The sequence below is a fragment of the Mustela erminea genome, chromosome 12, assembly GCF_009829155.1.
Source record: "Mustela erminea isolate mMusErm1 chromosome 12, mMusErm1.Pri, whole genome shotgun sequence".
Lineage (NCBI taxonomy): Eukaryota > Metazoa > Chordata > Mammalia > Carnivora > Mustelidae > Mustela > Mustela erminea.
Genome location: NC_045625.1, coordinates 18970697 through 18986638, shown reverse-complemented (window position 1 = coordinate 18986638; position 15942 = coordinate 18970697). Strand labels below are relative to the sequence as shown.

Here is a 15942-nt window from a genome sequence, read left to right as displayed (position 1 = left end):
ATATTAATGTTAGATCTGTCCCCAAGTACCCTATTCCCAATCCACGCTCTATGCCCGGAGCCTGGTAAAACTTTTCTTAATATGCCTCCTAATGTATTCAAGTGCCAAGGAACCTTCCAGAAAGGGGGAGAGGGTGAAGCAGGGTGCAAAACGGGAAGCTATTTGTGTTTTGGCCTGACTCCTTCTCTCCCGACCTTAATGCGGGCATTTTGCAAAGTGAGGGATTACAGCAATAACGACGTCGCGCCCCAACTGAACCAGGAAAGGAACAGCCACACGTTGGAGCAGGACGAGGCCGAGTGGGGGAGGGGTGAAAGGCAGAAGACATATCCTGCGCAGGCGCAGCCGCGACGCTCTGTCTTTCCTTCCCCGCCCCACCCCTTCTCTCTCCAGTCACTAGACGCCGAGTGCAATCAGCTGACGCGGCGCTGCGGTCGTCACGTGGTGGTGGGCGGGGCGCTGGCGCAGAGCGCAGGCGCAGATCTTAGGCGGCTGGGTCAGCTGACCCGAGGGACCCGCTCGAACCGATTTAGGCCGCTTCCCTCGGCCTTAGAGTCGCCACCGCCATGGCCAGCCAGTCGCAGGGGATCCAGCAGCTGCTGCAGGCCGAGAAGCGAGCTGCCGAGAAGGTGTCGGAGGCCCGCAAGCGTGAGTTACGGGGCGGGGTGGGGCGGGGCGGCCAGGCGTGGCGTGGGTGCAGAGATCGTGGATGAGGCCCCAAAACTGAGGCGTGGAGGGGTGGTGACCGTCGCGGAAGCTTGTGAGTCTCGAAGCTGTCTGGACGTGAGACTCCGGAAGGCTTGTAGGCCGACTGGAAGCTGTGATGTGGGGTAGTGGATAGGACGAAGAAACAATAGTAGGTTGACCTTCTTGGGATCTGGGAGGGGTGTGGGATGGGGTGTTCAAAGGGAACGCTTCGTCTTTGCCCGTCACTTGCTCCTTTGTGTTGCTCTGTCTCAGTGTGCAGAGCTGCCGTCCATGCTCTTGCTCAGGCTGGAAACAGCCCTCTTGCCACGTCTCTTCCTCTTCGCCACGTTTAGTCAGTCGCCTAGATGTTTATTATGGCTGTTCGCTTTTCCCCCTCCCTACGGCTAGCATCTTAGGCCGGGACATTAGAATTTCTGAGGCTCTGGTACCAGCCTGGTGTGTTAATTTCTTTAAAAAACTTTTTTTTTTTTTAATGTGGTTAATATGTGCCAGACGCCTTGGCGCGGTGCTCTAGTGTCTCCATCAACACGGTATTCAGAGTCCCAGAGAAGGAAGCAGATAAGTGGGTGGGTTAGTAGCAGGTGACACGAAGGCTAGAGTTGAGAAATGTAAGGTTGCTCAAGAACTTCACAGGTGGTTCTGATCTAGACTGGTGCGTGGGAGAAGGCCACCTCCTTCAAGTCCATTTTCCTCACTGCAGTCGGAGCCCTCCCTGGGATGCACATCACAGTCAGCAAACATGTGCCGAAGAATAAAGCTCAGATTCCTTCAGAGGGTGTAGGCCGCGTTTTTTGGACCTGGGTCTAGCTTTCTTCCCTTATTTCATTTTTAGGTTCTCTCCTCCAGGCATCCGGAACCGCTGTGATGCCTGTGTGACCTGCCAGCCTTTGCACAGCTCTTTTCTCTGTTTGGAAATGCTCTTTTCTAGTTTCTACTCTCTTTTATCTAACACTTAACTTGTCCTTCAGATCTCAAAATGTAGGCAGCGGTTCTTCCAGGAAGCCTTCCCTGCTTTGTCCTTCTCCTCTCGGGCTAGTCCACGATTCCTTCCTAAGACCTTATTTTGTCATCGCTGTGCAATAACTTGTTTTTTTATGTTGCTCAGTCACTAGACTAAGCTCCTGGATTGGAGGGACTATGTGCAAATTCAACTGTATGTATTCATTTTCCCATCTGGCGGGATAGGTATTTTTATCCCTTTTATACAGATGGGTGAATTGAGGCTTAGAGAAAGCATTTGACCATATCCTGGGAAGCAGCATAGTAGCCTAGAGGCTTCGTTTTCCATGCAAGGATAAAATAGCAAGAACTGTTACTCTTAGTAATTCCTCGGTCTCGGTCTTTCTCCTGTTAAAAGACTTTTTTATTCCACACCCAAGCAGATTTCAAGCATTTCTTGTAATTTCTGGATGAGGGGTTGTGTGATACTCTGTGTTTCACAGGAAAAGCTTTCATTGAGGGAACCGGAGATGGGAACGAGCCTTTTACTCTTGCTTTGGTAACTGGAAAGTTCTCTGTTCTTCATAGACTGTTTCTCATCATGCTCTTTATAAAGTATTTCCAGAATGACTTAGCGTTTGTCCCGTGATGACTTATTAGTAACAGAAGTTGTGTCTGTTGAGGAGCATGTGAGATAATTTGGGGGAGGTGCAGGAACAAACACTTGGAGTATGGTAAGAATAATTCTGAGTGTCTTGGAGGTGGGGATCACCTTTTACATTTTTCTCTCTCATCAAGCTTGGTGCAGGATCTTGTATATCTCCGATAGCTATTAGGTATTTACTGAATGAATCTGTTTTAAAGGAGTGAGTTTATAGCTAGTGTACATAACAGAATTTGCAGTAATTAGGAACGGAAGTATTGACAAGAACTACAGTTTGAAAAGAATCACTGCCTTTCTTGATCTGTAGTTAGAGTTAACTTGTCCATTTAGGAATTGATGTGACAGAATGGTCCAGCCTACATTTTTTGTGAAATCGTTGCTTTGGACCACAAAACTGAATTGTGTTACAGTTTATTTTATTGGAATAAAACAAAATATTGGGGGGCACCTGGGTGGCTCAGTGGGTTAAAGCCTCTGCCTTCGGCTCAGATCATGATCCCAGGGTCCTGGAATCAAGCCCCGCATCGGGCTCTCTGCTCAGCAGGGAGCCTGCTTCCCTTCCTCTCTCTCTGCCTGCCTCTCTGCCTACTTGTGATCTCTGTCAAATAAATAAATAAAAAATCTTAAAAAAAAAAATTGGTAGGGGGCGCCTGGGTGGCTCAGTGGGTTAAGCCGCTGCCTTTGGCTCAGGTCATGATCTCAGGGTCCTGGGATCGAGTCCCGCATCGGGCTCTCTGCTCAGCAGGGAGCCTGCTTCCTCCTCTCTCTCTGCCTGCCTCTCTGCCTACTTGTGATCTCTCTCTGTCAAATAAATAAATAAAATCTTTAAAAAAAAAAATTGGCTCCCTGAAAAATGAACTTAGAAACGTAATTTCCTGTTTGAATATTTATTTTTGGTTTTCAAAGAAGCCTGTCAGAATTGAACTTTGAAGTTACCTGACGGGCAGAGAATGGTTTTATCTTAATTCAGAGAGCTGTGGGGATTGGGAGTGACGAGGACAGTGGTTTTGTGAAGTTATGTGGAGCTAGCCTAATGTTTGAACCATAAATGTTATTTGTAGATTGGAAAAGATCTTTGGCTTTGTAATAATGGCATTGAATGTAGCTGATGAGGATGGCATGTGGAGAAGAGGGGTAGAAATAGTCTCACGTGGATAGCAGTAGGCCCTAAATAAGACTGGAGTAAAATACAGTTGCAGAAGCAGTCTCTGGGTGCTCAGAGACATCTGTTGATTGTTTTTACCAGAAATGTCATGGTGTGTTGATGTTGTGGAGTCATTATACATCCTGTTCTTCATTAGGAGGTGGGAGGTAAAATTTAGTTTCATTTGCCCACATGGTTTGAGTGGGATTTGAGAAACTGATATACAATGATATCTAATAAAGCTTACTCTTAGATACAGGATGGTTTATGTTCTAAATTAAGTAAATGCCCAGGTTGATCATCTAAGACTCTTCTCCCCCTCTCCATTTGGGTATCAGAGAAGTTTGATCCAGTGAGCAAAGATGCAAAGCAAAGACTCTATGCTGTTTGGCCTTGTGGTCTGTTTTCATACAGGCTCTGATGGCATCTAGAGAATTTTTCAAGCTGTATGTTTATTCTCTTCAAGAAATCAGAGTACCTGTATTTCCTCACTTAGATGCTTGTCTTAACCGTCCAGGGTCCCCCATTCCAGATTCCTTCCCAGAACTACTTTCCTTACTTATTTCCTTGCACACAGGCATGGTTTTTCCTTTCCAATATTACATCATCTGTTTCATTAGTTACATTTTAGGTTGATGTCCCTTGGGAGCATATCAGTCTCCTTGCTCAGCTTCTAAGGAGAGCGCCAGTTGTAATCAGTGGGATCCTTAGGTGTTTACTTCTTGGGAAGAGGAGGAGTTCCCCAGATGGCTAAATCCCCCATTTTGTCTTGGTTTTGAGTAGTGGAGATTGAGAGAATATTCTGACACACTGCAGATTTTTTCCCCATCATTTATAGTCTGTAGTTACGGAAGATGGTCCTTTTTACCTAATCACAAGTACAGCCTGGAGAGGGCAGGAACCTATACTCTTGAGTTATCTCTGAATTCCCTCTTCTATGCATGTCTCTTGGGACTGTACCTTTAATAAAAGTTTTTCCTTGTTTACTGTTAGAATTTACCATCTTAGTCTCTGCTTCCTCTTCTCCTTGTCTTTTAACCACTTCTTGATGTAGATTTTTCCTTTGAAAACAGGAAAGAACCGGAGGCTGAAGCAGGCCAAAGAAGAAGCTCAGGCTGAAATTGAACAATACCGCCTGCAAAGAGAGAAGGAGTTCAAGGCCAAGGAAGCTGCGGTGGGCCTGGTTTATATTCATTACTGCTTTCGTGTCTTGAGGCTTTCCTCTTCTCCCCTTTTCCCCAGGTTCTCAAAATATGCGTCAGAGCTGGGAGATTGTGATTCTGGTTGAAAATTGAAATTTTGACTATTAAATGTCCAGGCTGAGTCACTAGGTGATCAGTTTTTAACTAACTTTGAATCCTAGTCTTCACTTACTCAGATCATTTCACAAATACCTGTTGAACATGTTAACCTGTGCCCGATATTAGGGAACCAGCTGTGAACAGAAATAGACACGGTCCCCGCCTCATGGAGCTTAGCTTACAGTCTCATGGTCAGGGAGACAGTAATAAAGTGCGAGTCATGCAGACCTACAGTTGTGAGAGGGGCTGTGGCAGTCATAATGTCCATTAGCTGGAGCCCACTCCAGTGTGGTAGAGACACTTAGCAAGAGTGTGGGCTGGGCTACGAAGCAGAAGATGGCATGCAATAGTAGTACAACAACAGATCACGAAGCAGGGAGAATTCTGGAAAGGGGAAAGGCTGGAGAAGGGTTTCACAGAGGAAAGAAACTCTATCAGGACTCTTGGATACAGGTGGCAGGAAACAATTCAAACTAGTTTACACAAAATGGAATTTATTGGCTTGTGTAATTAAAGAGCCAGGTGAAAGGCTAACTCTGTTTTGATCCAGGAGCTTCAGTAATGCTCTCAGGACATTATTTCCATCTCTCAGCTCTGCCCTTGTCTTTGTGGGCTTCATTCTCAAGTTCTACCTTGTGACCTTCACTGGTTTCAGACACACACCATCCCATGCCCAAGTCCAGTGATGAAAGGCACATGCCTCCCTTGTTGCAGTAAGTAGCAAAAGTGTCCTCCATCTTTGGACTGCCCCAGTGCTATTCAAACTTGAAGTGTCCCTGACTCTTGAACTGAGGCAGATTGGTGCTGTCAGTGGTCAGACTGTCGACAAAACATTGCAGCAGTCCTCATGTTAGGGACCTGCCTCGGCTTATTTGTACGTCGATGCCGTTGTTGCTCATAGAGACAGGAGCAATGCTGTGGGGCAGGCATTAGCTCTGAGGTTTCCTAGCGGTGTTCAGTGTAACCCCTTCAGCTTGGACACAGCTGACTGAGGCCTGGCTTGTGGATTATAGTCACAGAACAGAGATCATGTCCCCCTTTCCCTACCCCCACCCCAGTAGGGTTATGGACCTTTAAAAATAAGAATTAGCAACTGAGCTAATTAGCAACTGAGCTAATTCTCTATTCTGCCAGTATGAATAGTTACAGTAAAAAGCGAAGAGTCCCAAGTGTGGATTCAGGAAACGCAGGTTAGAGTCTTTACATGTTCACTTTGAGCTCTTTGAGCCTTGGTTTCCTCATCTGTGAGAAGGGGAGTGATGGCCTCGGTGCAGGTTATGGAGGACTAGGTGACATGCGAGAGAAGGCTTTCCCCTTGTGCGCTGTCATGTGTGTACAGCTAGGGAGGGCTAGAGTTAATGCACACGGAAAGAGGCAGGAGCAAGTTAGAAGATAGAAGTGGTCAGACACAAAAAAGTTTGTCTTCAAGAACCTGATAGGGAGACTTCCTTAAGCTATTTTCTCAAGCTCCGGGATGAACTCTCCCCACCCCCATTCCTTCCGGGGGACCCCTCCTTCTGCTCTGTGTGTAAGTTGCGTGGAGGCCTGTCTGCCTATGCAGGGGAACACGGTGCTCTGGGCTTCCTGTGGGAACCCCTCACCCCATCACTCCCTGTGTGGCCTCAGCATTTGCGCAGTCCCTCCCTGAGGTCCGAGCCGTCCCCTCTTTCAGCACCCTGGGTCAGCTGCTCCCTGGACAGGGCCCTGACCTCCATTCTGCCTCTGGTTGGGTTGCCTTCTCTGGTCCGGTAAGTTCCAACAGGGTCTGCCTTTCCTGGGGCCTCCAAGAAAAGTATTTTTTATGGCTTTCTCCTTCTGTTATTGACCTGTTAATAAAGGCTTTTAGTAAGAAGAAGAATCTGATAGCTCTCATTTTAACAAAGTAGGCCTATACTTGACAGAAAGCCAGCCATACCATGAAGACCCAGGATAAAAGAAAATTTATCCATCACTGTGTGTTAAAGTGTGTCTTAAATTGTGAATGGAGATTGAAAGAGTAAGACATGATTAAAAATTGAAGCAGTAAAACAGGATGACAATGAAGATAGTCTCCCTCCCACCCAGACCTTCAGTTTTCCTCAGAAACCATCACTATTAATAGTTTCTAGCATATTCTGCTAGAATATTTATATTTGAAAGAATAGGTGTCATGTATTGATAATACTGGGGAACCTGCTGCTGAATGTCAGAGCTGGAACATGAACCAGTTATGCAGAACCTGTTCCTCCAAAACTGCATTCTCTTGTGTTTTATTTTATTTTATTTTATTTTTATTTTTTTTATTTTTAAGCGGTTTTCTTTCTTATTTTTTTAATATACCATGATTTATCTCCCCTTTTAAAACCACACAAGGAAACACATTTACTAACCACACTGACACCATTTTGTATCTTGCTTTTTTTCCTCCTTAAACTGCGTATTTTACAGTTCATTCCATTTTGCTGCACATGTCTACTTTATCTTTCTTTATAGCCGAGGACGTTCTCTGGTAGAGATGCACCATAATTTGTTATGTCCTCAGGTATGGGATCTTTGGGTTTATTCTAGTCTTGGTTAGGACTGTACGTTAGACTCTGGAGCATGTGAATATATTGCTCTCCAGGGTAATTTCTGAGCCATGGAAATGCTGTGCAGTTTACCTTTTGATAGATGGTTGAAGGTTGGCCACCAAAGTGATTGCCTCAGTTTTTGTTTCCATTAACCAGGAACACCACCTTCCCCACGTGCTCGTCAATCACGAGGTTACATGGCCCACTGCTGATTATTTGTATCCCCTGCTGAGACTTGGTTTCTCCAGAACTAAGGAGGAGGCGCCAGCCCGAGCGCCGACCTGACCTTCCCTGTGTGTCCTTACGCCCCCCCCCCCCCCCCCAACTCCAGGCTCTGGGATCCCACGGCAGCTGCAGCACTGAAGTGGAGAAGGAGACCCAGGAGAAGATGACCATCCTGCAGACCTACTTCCAGCAGAACAGGGATGAAGTCCTGGATAACCTCCTGGCTTTTGTCTGTGACATCCGGCCGGAAATCCATGAAAACTACCGCATAAATGGATAAGGGGAGGAAGGAGCAGCTCTGCGTGCAGATTGGCATGTTAGATACCTTCATGGAAAACGAAGCTTCAGCAAAGCTTGAGTAACTACATCCTTGGGAAAAGGCATTAAATTATTTCTGTATATTATGTTGTAGGTCCCTTCACTTTTTGGAGAATAGCAAATCTAGCTTCTTTGTACAAACGTAGAGCTTATCCAAAGATTTTCTCCTTTTACCTCATATTTCTTAGAAATTTAATGTGTATACGTGGTTTGTTTTCCTATGCCTTTTAGCTCAAGCAACATATATATCAGTACTTTTCTTTCTTAGATGTAGAAAAAAAAATTTTTTTTTTTTTTTTTTTAAAGAAAGAAAGGGATTAAATTTTTTTTTCCCTAAAGCTTTCTTGAAGGTCAGGGGCTTTATCTATGAAAAAGTAGTAAATAGTTACTTGTAACTTGTGTGAAGCAGCAGCCAGCCTTAAAATAGTCCTTTCTGGCTAAGGGTAGAACAATGAATACTAGGATATATTGTTCAGGCTGCTTTTAGTTTCTCTTAATCAAAATTATTAGATGATAGAATTCAAGAACTTGTTACATGTTATTACTTGGTGTACTGATAATCATTTAAAAGTAAAGACATTGTCATGCATTTCCTCCGCTCTGGTTCATTCTTTTTGGTAATGCAGACTGCACTTTGACCCAGGTGTTCTGCAGAACTTCTTAGGAAATTAAATTAGCACATGTAGCGCATACACATTTGCACGCATACGCAAGATATTTGTGGTATGTATCTAAGCAGGAAGGAAGTCACTTGTGATTTCACCCAGCAATCGGTTCAAAAAACAGCATCCGATGAGTAGTAAGCCTGCAGTTTGCCTTTTCTCTAGAGCACCCTGGACTGGGATAGCCTTGGGCAAGTTACCAAGCATATGTCTTCCCTGGTGGGCTACATGATATTTGTAATACCTATAGGACTTCACACTAGCTTTTAAGAGTTAAATGCTCTGTGACTCTCCGTTAGCCTAAAAAGTCTTTAGATGCAAAATAATTTCTAGTAGATACGAACAGTTGGAAGAGAACCTGGGATTTCCTTGCTCGTTCTGAGAAAGGACGAGAGCATTAGATGCCCTTTAAAGAAATCACATTTTATGAGACTCAGCATGGGTTGATTTTAGGCTGTGTCTGTCTCTAGTTACTGTTCCTTTTTATAGTGGGATTCCTCAAAAGAGTTCTGTGTGAGCTTTTCCAGTTTTGACTGTGAAAACACTCTAGTCAGGCTTGCCATGCTGCTGAAAGTGAGTGTCAAGGTCAGCAGTGATGACTGCATTGAGAAGTACAGTCTTCCTCCCCCTTGACTTTCAGTCCTGTTTGACAGGGTCGATCAGTTCTTCTTGAGGCACTTCCGTAGCTTTAGTTCTCTTGCTTTAGTTCTCTTTTCCCAGGGCTTTGTTCTTGAACTTCTCTGTGCTCGTTCCCTTGTTGAAACCCACCTTCTCTTCATGGATTTAAACACCATCTCTGTTGAAGACTCGAGTTTATATTCAGCTTCTCTCCCCTGAGCTCGAGCTGTCAGTTGCGTCTTTGCTATTTTGGTTTGGATATCTAGTAAACATCTCCATCTTAATGTCATCCACGTGGTACCTGGGTTGGTTGGGACTTGACTCCTGGTGTTGCTGAGTGCCGCAAAGTCCACCTCTGCCTGCTGCAAATTCGGATTTCCCAAACTGGAGGAGCAGGAAGGAGCAACACCTGCATTCACCAGTCCAGATGCAGTATTAACCTGTTTGCCACCAGTATTTTCATCCTGGGTTCATAGCGTTCTACTTAACCTACCTTTCTGCCTGACTTTTCACTTCCAGCCGACCAGCTGAACGTTGGTAAAGTTGAAGAAGCAACATAAGTCCTTTAGGAGTGTGGTCCAGGGTCAGTTGAGAGGTAGGATCTGAAGAGAGCTTGGTGGTTTGGGAGAGAGGAACTTAAATGGTCTGAAGAGTGAATGGAATGTCAGGTGAGTGGAAAGACTTGGCCGTGAAGGGCAGGGCGAGGAGGGGCAGTAGTGGTGGATGGCGGAGGTGGTTTAAGGGAGGTGAGAACATGTTCAGAGAGGGTAGAGAAGGGAATAGAGGGAGTGAGACTGGAGAAGGTCTTCCGGTTGGAGAGTGAGCCCGGAGAGGTCCGGAGGTTGCTGGAGCTGGAGCACAGATGGAGGGAACTAGTTCTAGCCTTCAAGCTTGGTGGAACTCAGGGAAAATGGTGGGTGTTTGCATCCTGCTAGGCAAGTTGAAACCATCTCTGGGAGTGGGGCCAGGACAGTTGTTTTAAAATCTCCCTTGGGGAGGGCCTTCCATTGTGGCCCAACATGAGAAACTAGCATCTCTTTGGTTCTTTGGCCACTAAGGCAGATGGTGGTTCTGACGTGGAATGAACTAATATACACATACATGTAGAACGGTGTGTGATTTGTTCCCATTGAACATAAAAAAGGATATTCACATGCCTGTACTTGAATATACAGAGGATAGAAGAAATAAGTGCTAGTCATTAATCTCAGAAGAAAGGTCTGGGCTGTGATGGGAGGGTGGTTTTTTTTTTGACTTTTCATTTCCAGGGTCCCTCAGTGGTGTCCCTGGCCTCTACCCACTGGTTGCCAGTAGTATCCCTTCAGCTGTGACAACCAAGAACACCTCTGTTGTCAGGTATCCCCTGGGGGCCCAGACCACCCCCCAGTTAAGAACCGTGTCCTAGAGTAATTCTTAAAGTACCACCGTGATTCCTGGAACACTCCAGGTACTCAGCAAAAATTTTCTGATTTTTATAAAATTTTTCCTTTTCCCTCTTTATCATCCTTGATTTGCACGTCTATTACTAGCCATTACTGGTCCCTATAGGATACGCTGAAATCCCAGTGGTTAATACAAAGGTCTATTTCTTACACTGTTGGATGACTGCAGGGCAGCTGTTCTGGGGGTGTCAGTGACTCCGTTTACTTCCACTTTGCCACTCTACCATCTTAGCACATGGTTTCCATGATGGCAGAGGCAGGGGAAGGAGAAGTTGGCAAATAAGCACCAGCTTTTACACGCCCCGGTCCTGAAATGACACGTGACACTTGTTCTCAGCCCGTTGACCAGCAGGGGTCCATGAGCCGACCTAACCTTGCAAGGGGTCTAAGAAGGGAGAGCCCAGGGATATTTGGATATTCAGTGAGTAAACAATGCTACAGTTGTTAACAGCTTTCTCCATGCTGGCTGATGTCTGAGAACTGCACTGGTATTACCTAATCCACATAGCGACTTTATTTTGTGGGCTGTGAGGCAGGTTGCAAGGATGAGTGGTGCTGGGGCCCAGACTGAGCCTGGCGGTCTCGCTGAGCATCTGTGCCAACCCCAGCCTGCGCTCGGCACTGAGCAGACAGAGCTCCACTTTTATGCTCCTCACCTGTGTGGTCCTTTTCCCTTGACATCTCACATCCCAGAGTAATTGCTCCTTGGGACAATTTCTTCTTTTTCTAAATTTTATTTTAAGTAGGCTCCCCGCCCAGCGTGGGGCTTGAAATCACGACTCTGAAATCAAGAGTTTGTGCTCCACAGACCGAGTCAGTCAGGTGCCCCTCCTCCGGGCAATTTCGTGTCACGTGAACCTGGTGTTTAGAGAGCAGGATGCCCTCAGCACTGCCCATTACAAGCACAGAAACTGGCCGTTCTGTTCGGTGCCAGTGCTCAGACCTACTTAAATTCTTGGTAGAAGGCATAAAATGGCTTCTAGAAAGACCTTGTGTGTAATACCTACAAATTCTCTGAAGATGTACCATTCCCACTTCATGGGCAGGAAAAACACCCTGAGTTTCTCAAAGGTGATGCTGTTTGTCAGAGGCCGTATGTGGAACCTCTGTGATGTTCAAGGGAAGGAGCCTAGGTTCCAGGCGCTTCGGTCAACATACAGCACCCCTGCAGTTCAAGTGTGTGATCCCACTTCCGGTCATGGGAAAGCTGAGGCCCAGAGAGGCTTCTATCATGCTCAAGGTCACAAAGCAGGGAAGTGGCAGAGTGGGCAGCAAGTCCAATCAGATCAGCCTGAAGGCTGCAAAGGAAAACCCTCCCTGCTCTGTCCGCAGCCTTTTCCCGGAACTAGTGGTTGGAGGCCTTAGGCTCCTAAGGCTACAGCCGACATTCTCGGCACATTTGGTCTTCTATGCCAGGAGATTGATGGTGCCAGAAGTCCATGGAAGCTGCTTGGTGAGAAGGACCTGCTCTGACGAGTCTGGCTTGCTCTTCCATCTTTGACCTCTCCTGTTTTTTCCTCCTCTTCAGGGACAATCTGGCAGGTCTCAGAGTGTTTTTTTTCCTCTCAACTGATCTACCACTTCAGTGGCTCTGAAATTGCCAAAAGAGCTTCCACTCAGGCAGGCAATTCCAGTTTTGCTCCCTCCCACTCCCCTTCCCCCGGAGGCCGCTCTGAAGAGCAGGAGAGGCGCTGTCTTTACTGAAAGAGTTGGCCGGTGGTTCTGGGAGAGGAAGCTGCCAGATCATGTCAACATCTATCATCTCTGGCTTGTGAAAAACTTAAAAGGACACTGGCTGGCAGGTCAAAGATCAGTTCAAGGCCATAGCTCACTGTGTTTAGAGGGGATGAGTGAGGGGGATGGGTGGGCTTGGAGGGCCAGGGGCACACAGCACCGGCCCCCCCCCCCGGCCCCCAGCCACCCCTTCTCCTACTTGAAAGTAACTTACAAAGGAAAGAGCGTGGCAGCATTCTGGAACATGTGGCAGCAGCTGAAGAAGATAAGATTAGGGGCGAAGCCAGGCTGGTTGTTCCAAGTACACGACTGGGTTGGCTACTGTTGTGCAGTTTTCGAAGGTAAAGACCAGAGGGTGGAAATCTCTAGTTAAAAGACCAAATACTTTCAATTGTTCCCCACCCCCTCCCAGCCAGATGCGCGCTCTCCCTCTTTTATTCTCTTTGTACCCATCCATGGCTTTTGCTTTCCTGTGCTGTGTCGAAACAGATGCCTGACATCCAGGCCTCCCTGACAGGAATTCAGAGTAATTTTTTTTTTTTTTCTGGTTTTCGACCCAGTTTCCCAACAACAGCACATGACTTGTCTTACTGCCCGCATACCTTCTGACAAGGACAGCTGTGTGTTTAGTTCTAAGCACCCACGTGCTGGTGACCTATATTGTGTAGATCTCGTCCTGGAGAGCTCACTGCGCAGTGTGGTAGCCAGGATCTCAAGTCAACGTAATGGAGTCGCTCTCCAGTGAAAATTCTGTCGGGTGGGTTTTGGAAATAATTTTAAAAATAGTTTGCATTTACTAACATCAGTTTTATATCAGCAAGCATTCCAGGCATTTTATATACACTTTGAATTTTCCCACCGTCTCTCTGAGGTAGGTATGATTCCCCTTTACACATTAGGAAACTGAGGTGCGAAGCGGTAAAATCACTTTCCCAAGGTCACGGAGCCAATTAGTGGCACAGCCTGGATTTGAACCTGGGTCTGCCTGGCTTCCCGACCTGAATCTCTGTGTGATGTTGTTCAAACTATTCAGGCCACGGCAACATCTTAAGTGGTATGTTTCTAAGAGTCAGGAAGTTGGTGAATCTAGAACATGCAGCCTAAGATCTAATTCCTGTGCTTTGTTTTTTTTTACTCACTCACCCAGCGGTTCTGAGGCCCCCCATGCCCCATCTGCTGCCACACCTGAGGACTCCGTCAGGTGGGGAAGAGCCGCATTCCTTCTCATTTCAGGGCGGCAGGGAGTTGGTAGCCAGCCCTCAGACCTGCATCTGTAACCCTTGCAAACACGACAGAACAGATGTTGCAACTGCTGAGTAATGGTGGCTCTGGCTGGAGCTTGTGGTTACTTGGATTTACCTGTAGCTGAAGGCCTGATGATTCCATTCACTATTTCAGATGCCCGTGGCACATCCTGAGGGCAGGGGGCCGGGGGACAGCTGGGACCGTAGGCACCAAAGGTTTCTTCTTTCTGGGGAAGGGGACGTTGAACAATGACCACATTACATGCTCGGTGTGTCTGTGGGTTAAACAAGGAGAAAGTGGGGGGGAGGGTGATTGGCTGGGGTCCGGACAGGAACGGGGTTCCCAGAAGTGCCCTTTTACCTGAGACCTGAGAATGGGTCCATCAGTCAGGTGTTGAGGTGGAACGGGGTTTGGGGCTACTTTCCAGATGGAGAGGAATGGCAACCGTGAGAACTGGAAGTGAGAGAGGGCATGGGGTTTAGGAGGAACTGAGAAGTGCTCTGTGTTCTTTGAACTTAGGGGTTTTTGGGGTTGGGGGCAGAGCGGGTAAACAGTCCAGGGTAGACTGGGGTGGGGACGGGCTTGGGCTCACCACATAGAGCCTTGTGAATCTGTCCGGACAGTGCCACTGAAGCCTGCTCCCCAGAGAACTTGACTGGGTTTTACTCACCTTTGCCTGGATTTTCTTCACCTCTCTCTCTTCGTGTAGGGCCCCTACTGCCTGGTGCCCTGGTGCCAGGACTCACTGCATGCTGACGTTCCAGAAAGGCGAGAGGCGCTTTGCCTGGCTGGCCAAGGATGCCGCTCACGTCCACTGAAGCCTTCCCCGTAGGCGCTGCATCTTCTAAGTCTTACCATCTCTCAGCTGGGCAGATACCGTTCCCCTTCCAGAAAGGAGGGAACCAAAGCTGGGAGGGGTGAGCCCGCCTGTGCACATTCATGTGTCAGTTAGTGCCGGAGCCTGGAAAGCCAGTTCCAAAGGCCCACGTCTGCTGTGCCTCCCCAGCACAGGAGACAGATGGGTCCACATGGGCGTTCATGCTAGAGTGACGTACAGTGAGAATGCGGAGTCAAGGTCACCTGGCAGAAGAGGCAAGAGTATGCTATCTGGCCTTGGGGAGGAGGTGGGCCTTGCTGGAGAGGCAGGATTTGGGTGGGTGCTGACTGGGCCACACACCTGTCATAAGACCCCTTTCAAGGTTGCATCAGCAGTTAGGAAAGCTCCAATATCCCACGGGCTTTCACTCCCATACCCCCAAATCGTGTTTTAGGAAATTAGGCCACCTAAGTAGGAATCTTGTGTACCGTGTTCGCTGCTGCCTGGTACAATGCCCGCCACTGAACAGACACCCAGGGTCCTCTGTTGCCGAATAAACGAATGAACTTCATCTCTAGCCACCTACTGACTGGATCCTCACTTGCCTGGGGACTGAGGACACCTGCACAGCATCTGCGGCTCTTCCTCAATCCCTGCTCTCTGGCCCCAAGCACTTCACCTCTGCCTCTGGCCGGGCCACAGCCAACTAAGTCTTGTGGCCTCAGAGGCCCCCAGCAATTTGGCAACATCTGTTGAAATTAAAAATTCACCCATTCTGACTCAGCAAGTCCACTTGTAGAAATGCAGGCTGTGACAAGTCCGCAACCCTGTGGTGACCATCCTAGCAAGGCCAGGGAGCCAGCGGGAACCCCCATGTGTCCTCCGGGAAAGAGGGAGCCTTCCTACAATATTTGGAGGTTTATGGGCCCCCGAGAAGGGAGGCAGAGCCGAGTGTTCCGTCACGAGGTGATGCCAGGGAACTCTCTATGGAGTAATACGCAAGGTCAGTGCTTTCCCGGGGCGCGGCTGGCGGGAGGGCACCTCTCGCTGCAGACCTCTCAGAGTCCCGAGTGGTACAGGTGGGGGCGGCAGCCAGCGCCGAGGGAGCAGCTCTCCTGTGACTGGGGCTGTGAACGCTGCATACAGACTGTCTCATGAGAGCTTTACACAGGCCCGTGAAATGGTCTGTTGTGTCCACAACACGAAGACATCGCGAGGCGAGCTGCTTGGCCGGGGAGGATCTAGAAAGCGGGCGGAATTGGCTTGGAGCTCAGGCAGCCTGAACCCCCGGCAGATGCTCTTCATCGTGATGCGCTTAGGATTTTTCATTCGAGAGCAAGCCCTCGAGAAGTTTCTGGTCCCTAGACCGCCTCATCCGCCAGGTGCCCCGCCTGCGTTAGACCGGGGGGAGACCCCAGGTGTGGAGGCTCGGGAGAGGCGCGCACGCGGTCGGCGGGCCCGGAGGCGCTTCCCGGCGGGCGCCCGGCTGATGCAAGGGAGCAGGTTTCCCTCTGGGCCCCAGCAGCCCGGCGGCGGCCCCTCCCGGTGGGGTGACGGCGCGGGGCGGCCCGGCCGG

General features: G+C 48.1%; 1 protein-coding gene and 1 long non-coding RNA gene across 2 annotated transcripts; one reads left to right on the top strand and one right to left on the bottom strand.

The window, feature by feature from the left end:
* The first annotated feature begins 466 nt into the window (after nucleotides 1-466).
* On the top strand, nucleotides 467-8437 carry ATP6V1G1 (ATPase H+ transporting V1 subunit G1). Its single transcript, XM_032307609.1, has 3 exons — nucleotides 467-648; nucleotides 4529-4629; nucleotides 7637-8437. The coding sequence occupies exons 1-3, from the start codon at nucleotides 567-569 to the stop codon at nucleotides 7808-7810; spliced, it is 357 nt and encodes a 118-aa protein (XP_032163500.1). The 5' UTR covers nucleotides 467-566; the 3' UTR covers nucleotides 7811-8437.
* A 4632-nt stretch (nucleotides 8438-13069) lies between these two features.
* LOC116570460 lies at nucleotides 13070-15907 on the bottom strand. The gene is made up of 3 exons (XR_004277439.1): nucleotides 14220-15907; nucleotides 13910-14002; nucleotides 13070-13823 (listed from the first exon to the last, which is right to left on the bottom strand). It is a non-coding gene; the product is annotated as an uncharacterized LOC116570460 (long non-coding RNA).
* Nucleotides 15908-15942: the final 35 nt, after the last annotated feature.